The sequence below is a fragment of the Mus caroli genome, unplaced genomic scaffold, assembly GCF_978045245.1.
Source record: "Mus caroli unplaced genomic scaffold, Mus_caroli_1 scaffold_10, whole genome shotgun sequence".
Classification (NCBI taxonomy): domain Eukaryota; kingdom Metazoa; phylum Chordata; class Mammalia; order Rodentia; family Muridae; genus Mus; species Mus caroli.
The window spans coordinates 4,705,001-4,712,036 of record NW_028227265.1 but is presented as its reverse complement, the minus strand read 5'-3'; the positions used below and the strand labels follow the sequence as shown (position 1 = coordinate 4,712,036).

The 7,036-nt window shown below is 49.7% G+C and overlaps 1 protein-coding gene across 1 annotated transcript in view; it reads left to right on the top strand.

The window, feature by feature from the left end:
• Positions 1-5,701: 5,701 nt before the first annotated feature.
• Capn9 (calpain 9) overlaps positions 5,702-7,036 on the top strand; it is a 38,438-nt gene continuing 37,103 nt past the window's right edge. Inside the window, exon 1 of the mRNA XM_021169331.2 lies at positions 5,702-5,914. Coding sequence (XP_021024990.1) covers positions 5,702-5,914 — 213 coding nt within the window. The remainder of the gene's footprint in view (positions 5,915-7,036) is intronic.

Below are 7,036 nucleotides of genomic sequence, written 5' to 3'. Positions count from 1 at the left end.
GATTCTTCAGCTCACTGAACATCTTTTTTGTCCTCTGTGAGATGTTCAGTAGATGAAGGCTACTGAGCGTGGTTAACCCTTGCTACTAAAGCTGTCTGAGCACAAGCCTCCTCTGTGGCAGTCTTTACTAGCTGGTCATCAGTCCATCCCAGTCCACACGGAGAACAGGCTCATTTACTCCACCTGGAGCAAGTACCCATGCAGCGGCAAGTCAGACAGCAGGGCTCTTGGGCCAGGCTGGCTGTATGGACTCCGCCTGCTCTGAGGGGGTTAGCTGACTGGCCTGAAGTCCCCCACAGCCCCCCTGCTCCTTCACTCGCTAGGAAAGAGTGTGAGAGAGATGCAGAGCTTCCTCCGTCTGCATCCAAGGGTCTCCATGGCTGGCTTCCCCCGCCACACAAGCATGTGCTAGCTCACACCAAGTCTCTCCCATTCCTCCATGGTGTCTTCCCGACCTCTTTATGACCAGGAGTTTCTCTAAGCCTTGCATCCATCCATGGGTAGGATTATCCCTTGGCTTGTGTTCCCAGTGGCCCCCTCACAGCTGCCAGCCACCTGCCCCACACCATGCCTGCCAGGTACCACAGCTTTCCTAGCTCCAGGGTCTCACTGCAGTTTACTATGTATATGAAACCACAAGCCCATGCTCCGAACACATGGGCTCACACGCCTTCCTGCGCTCAACTGTTGGAGCTTCCTGAATCCCAAGGTCAGTGCATGTACAGTTGAGAGACTTGCACTAGATGGGAACTAAGTGGGCATATATCTTTTTTGTCTTTAAGAAAAGCTGTGCACGGAGTTAAAGGGATCTGCAACCCTATAGGTGGAACAACATTATGAACTAACCAGTACCCCAGAGCTCTTGACTCTAGCTGCATATGTATCAAAAGATGGCCTAGTCGGCCATCACTGGAAAGAGAGGTCCATTGGACATGCAAACTTTATATGCCCCAGTACAGGGGAACGCCAGGGCCAAAAGTGGGAGCGGGTGGGTAGGGGAGTGGGAGGGGAGGATATGGGGGACTTTTGGGATAGCATTGGAAATGTAAATGAGGAAAATACCATATATATATATAATATATATTTTAAATATATATATAATATATATTTTTAAATATATATATATAATATATATTTTTAAATATATATATATATTTAAAAAGAAAAGCTGTGCATGTATGTGTGTGCTGTTTGTGTGCATGGATGTGGCTTGTACCCACAAGCATTTATGTATGATTGGTGCTTGCATGCCCTTCTGATAGTCTCTTGTCTGTGTGGCTGTGCATACCTGCATGCCTTGCTTAGTTTATGTGTGTATGCATATCCATGTGTCTTGCATGTGTGTGTTGTTTATGCATGCATATGTATGTTTGTGTATGACAAGGATAGATGCTACCAGGGGCTTGGAAGTCAGGGCTGTATTGTCTTTTGTTTCTGCTGCGTGTTTAGGCTTTTTCTTTATGGTGTTGAGGGTGGATTTGGGTAGGCACCATAGGACTATGCCAGCCTCACAGCTCCCACCATAGACCTGATGTCCAGATCGAAATAAAAACAAAGGATGCTTTGTCAATTTAGAAAAAAATATTGTTAAAATATATAAAGTAGTTAAGGAAAATCACTTTCGTGGCTTTCTTATTTTTAAGGCAGCATCTCATGTAGCCCAGGCTGACCTCAGACTCACAACGTAGCCGAAGATGACTCGAACTCCTGATCTCCAAGTGCTGGGGTTACAGACATGCACGTCCATGCCTGGTTTATTGAGAATGAACACAGGGCTTCGGCCATGCCAGGAAGTGCTCTACCCACTGAACTACTCTTAGGCAGCTTAATGGAGTCTATTCCAGAAACTATTTGTCAATAAAAATCCCTTGACAGCCACATAACATTCAAACTGAGTCCCATATTTAAAGTGACAGATGCTGGGGATGTCCTCAGGGTGCCTTGTGGGTCTTCTGGCACACAAAGTACTGTTTCCATCAGAGCCAAATGAGGCCACAGAGCAGACAGAATTTGGTTTCCTAACCCTTTCTCCACTCTAGCTCATTAGCATTCACGCAGCCACAGACACAGCACATGCTGCTGGTCCAAGCTCCATGTTTGCCTTGGCACAGGTACTAAGAAAATCTACGGAAGGGTGCTTCTGCCCCAGTGTGAGTTTAGATAAGCCATGGCCCTTCCTATGGAAAAATGTCATCACCCTCTTGCCAGCAGAGCTCCAAGCAATGGTCAAAGAGCTGTCCTGTGGGTCTAGCAGGCTGTCTCTTGCGAAAGCTGTGCTCTAGAAATAATATTTACTCAATGATCAGTCCTTCTATGGAAAACATAGCAAAGAAATTTGGAAACACAAATAGTAGTGTCTTTCTACTGCAGCTGAGGAAGAGAAGGGGCGAGGCAGAGTGGATGCAGGGTATGGTGGAGCAGGCTGCAACTTCAGTCCTAGGGAGAGAGAGCCGGGAGTCACCTCAAGTTCAAGGCCACCCTGGGCCACAGAGTATAACTCTGTAAACAAGAAGGAGGAGGAGGAGGAGGAGGAGGAGGGAAGGGGGAGGGGAGGAGAAGGGAAGGGGAGGGGGAGGAGGAGAGGGCAAAGGCCATCACTGGAGGACTGCCAGGAAACTGTTTGCTGGGGCTCCTTAACTGCAATGGTTTATTTCTGAACTTCTGACCCCTAGTGTGCACATGCAGCCCCCCAACATCTCCCCCTCCAATATGTGTGCACTTCCTCATACACATGCAGCTACACACACACACACACACACCAAGTAAATTCTTAGGTTTTTGTTTTGTTTTGTTTTGAAGAGCAAAGGTGACCTGAGGGACCCTCCCTCCCACTGTGCCCTTTGACACCTCTGCTTTCATCCAAAGTCACCCAAGCCAGAGCCTGGGGACCAGAGCGTCCTCTCACCCTCTGCCACCTCCAGGCAGCGACATTAACCCCTAGTGAATGCTGTCAGGTCAAGATAAGTACTAGATAAAATAAGAGTTGTAACCCTTTCTATTGAAGATGGGAGAAGAGCCTACTTCTCTTTTCATGAGGGGCTGACTGAGTGCAGTCTGTCATGATGGGCCCTTTCTCCTGTAGGCATCCAAAAATCTCTTCAAGGACTAAGCAGGCGTAAACAGTTGTAGGAACCAGAAATGTTTGTTAGGGTCCTGGGCCATCTCTGGAGACAGAGAGAGGGGGTTGGGGGCCACACTTCTGTGAGAGGCCATCTCCCCCAAGGCACCAAGCCCTCCAGCAGGAGGGCCAGAAGCTTGCCCTGGCTCTGGATGAAGCCACTGAGCTATGGGCTCCTTCCTGTCTGAGATCTTAGCAGCCAAGCTCCTGCCTCTGGTTCTTTGGTGAGCAGAGACTTACTGCTGCTGTGAAAATTTCCAGCTCAGGAGCAGGGCTTGAACTCGGGTCTAGTTCCAACAGTGCCCCCTGGTGGTCAGGTGCTCTCATGACTCCCGAGTTCAGCCCTTTCTACCTCTCCGGGCTACACCACCGGAAATGAGTTTTTTCTTCTGTTCAAACTTCTATCCAAGCCCTCCCAGAGAGCTGCTTTTCTGAGGCTGCCTTCCCAGCTAGTGCGCAACCCCATGCAGGCAACCCTCCTCCTCTCTGTAGTCACAACACCTGTCTCCTGAGCGCTGGTCCAACACATTGAGCTCACGTCTGTCCCCCGAATGCAAAGGCTCAGTGCCCCACACAGTGGGATGTTTGCGGTCCCCACTATGTGGCGTGATCACATATGGCTGGGCTCCCGCAGAGAGTTCTGTGACCACCTCCTTGCCCCACTCCAATCTGGTCCTACGGCACAGCCCCGTTTCAGGCCCCGTTTCAATGTGGTGTATTCTCACGGAAGGTCATCCCACTGGCAGCCCTTGGCTATGACGAGGCAGGTTTCCATACTCAGCAATACATTTTTGTCTTCCGGCACCCTGAAGGCTGTCTCATTGGCTGCAGCTCAGTAAGGCTCACCAAAATATCATCCTCGGTGTGTGGAAACAGAAGGCTCCCGAGGGACTCTTTGTTCTGGAAAACCTGACCATGAAGTTCAGATGGGGAGGAGTTACACAATTTCTTTTTCTTCTTTCTCTCATTTCTTTTTTACTTCATGCCTTCCTCCCTGGCCACACTTTCTACAAAGTCTCTATCCCGGGGTATTGCAGCTAAGGATGACTTTAAACTTCTGCTTCTGCTGCCTCCACCATCTGAGTGCTGACATCACAGGCATGCACCACCACGCCTGTTTCTGTGGTGTTGAGAATCAACCGTAAAGTGTCCCGAGTGCTAGACAAATGCTCTGCCAATGGAACTATAGTCTCAGCTCTATTTCTTGCAAATTGGTTTGATGGGGTCCCTTGAGGACACTATGAAGTTAGAGGTCACCTCCATCTCAACCAGCTACCCAGTTGGCATTTCCCAGTGGCTACCTTAGACCTGGAAACCCTGCTGCAGACTCTCTGACAGCTGCTCAGGTACCATTGTCCTGGCTCCAGGAAGACAGGTTGCACCAACAACGCCTAAGTCTATTTCTTTGCTCAAGCCACTGAGAGCCTGCAGGCTCCTGACGGGGAGTTTGATGTGGAGAAGGATGTTGTGAGGGCTGGAGGGGGACTTAAAGCTGTCCTTTGAGCTTACCTGAGAATTGAAATAGGATCCCCTGGAAGAACACTCAGTCCTCTTAACTGCTGAGCCACCTCTCCAGTTCTCATACAGTGTTCTTTTTGGTTTTTGCTTGGGTGTGTGGGGGGGTGTTTGTTTATTTATTTATTTATTTATTTATTTTGGAGATAAGGTTTATCTGTGTAATAGCCTTGGCTTTCCTGGAACTCATTTTGTAGACCAGGCTGGCCTGGAACTCCCAGAGATCTGCCTCCTTCTGCCAGAGTGTTGGGATTAAAGCCATGTGCCACCACAGCCTGGCTACCTCATTTGTTTGAGGCAGCGTCTCTCATTGGCCTAGAGCCAGCTCAAAGAGATCTGCCTCTCTCTACCTCCACAGCGCTGGGACTATAAATGAATACCACTATGTCCAGCTTTTTCTGCAGATCCTGGAAGCTCAAACCCAGGTCCTCATGGGAATACAATAAACTCTTTCCCACTGGAGCCAATCTCCCAGTCTGTAGGGAAGGCTTGGTGGGGATGTAACCTCATCTTGGTGTCCACACAGTTACTTTGGCAACTGTGACAGTCAAGCAAGCGAGCGAGTGGCTGGAACATAGACGGCGTGGCCCACGGATGTAAAGGCCTGTCACAGGAGGGAGTGCTGAGCCCTAATGTAAGTTAGCATGGGGTTGGGCTTAAAGATCCCAGGGAGCTCTGCCTGCAATGTCACATTGCGACACACCCAGCTCCCTCCAAGTACAAAGCTCTGCTGACTCTAGACCTCACTACTATCTCCTGAACCAATTTGGTTGCTTGCTATCCTTCCCTTCGAAGTGACCCTGCCTGTCCTTCAGGGACTCTACTGTGCATCAACAGAGGTACCTCCCCCCTCTGATCAGATTCAGCTATGCTCTAGAAGTGACTCCGGTTCCTTGGAACCCTGAATGGGCACAGGTCTAACTCAGTATTTGCCATCCGGGAGGGCCCTATCTCATTTCACAGGGAGGTGCCCAGGGAGCGGGTGGAGGCCAGGGCTGGGACCTCTTTGCTGGCTACTCTCATCTTGCCTCTCACATCTTTTTTCCTCTAAGCTGCGGGGAAGCTGTCATGCCTTACCTGCATCGGTCCCTGAGGCCACAGCCACAGCCAGTCCCCAGGGATGCCAGGACTATCCACTCCTCAGGTCAGAGCTTTGAGCAGCTGAGGCAGGGCTGCCTGCAGTCTGGCACCTTGTTTGAGGATGCTGATTTCCCTGCCAGCAATGTCTCCCTGTTCTACAGCGAGAGGCCCCAGGTCCCCTTTGTGTGGAAACGGCCAGGGGTGAGTAGGGTGTGGAGGAGAAAGAGAAACAGGGGTAGGGGGCGGATAGAGAGAGGGATGGGGGGAGAGAAAGGGAATGCTGAGTCTGAAGAGGGTGGAAGGGAAGAGCCAATCACATGTAAGCCCATTTATTTTTTATAGGAGGCTTTCTGGTAATGTGCTGGCTAAACGCACATACATGGTCCCCAGTGTATCTGGCCACACCCTTCTGGCCTTTCGGAAGCTCTGAGTTCCGCTGAGTTTAGAGACATAGGGAGAGAAAGTCTCTCAGCTACGACTTGTGAGCAGGATTAGAGCTCTAACCCAAGCATAAATCTCTGGCCACTTGCCCCATCAGAGCACAAAGGCAAACTAGCCAGGGTGGGAGGTGATGGGGTAACAAGATGCGTGTGATGTACCGGGAGGCCAACTAGCCTTACTCTGAGGCCTTGGGCCTGCCAGAGCTGAGGGAGCACTATAGGGCTAGCTGGATGTTAACATAAGTTCTCAGGCAATGTGTGATATCTGGGCCCTAGGTAGCAGGGCTACTTACCCAAAGCAGCACACACCTCTGATGTCCGTCCCTAAGAGGCACCAGCTGGTGCTCAAGATGCAAGGTCAATATTTGCAGCACCTGGTTAGTCAGAGCCCTCCCTGTGAGCTGTGGTGCTGCACCCTCTGGGTGGGAACAGCTGGTGTGTGTGCAAGGAGGGACAGTGTGCCCACTGCTGGATCTAAGTGGGTGGCCCTTCACCTCCTCATCTAGAGACGACTGAGGTAGGTTGGGGCAGCACACAGGTGTCCTTAGTACACAACGTTTTCTCACTGTTGGCAGCTATGTGCTTCTCTATCGTTGGTCGCTCAGAATCTCTTCTGTTTGTCTGTTTTTCGGGACAAGGTTTTTCTGTGTAACAGATCCATGGCTCTCCTGGATTCAATCTGTAGACCAGGCTGGCCTCAAACTCACAAGTTGAGGCCACCTGCCTCTGTCTCCCAAGTGCTGGGATTAAAGGAATGTGTCATCATATCCGGCCAGAATCTCATCTCTAAAATTCATTTGTTTATTTACTTTTTTTAAAAAAAAGTTTTAATTTTTTTTAAAAAATTAATTTATTTTATGTATATGAGTATATTATAGCTGCA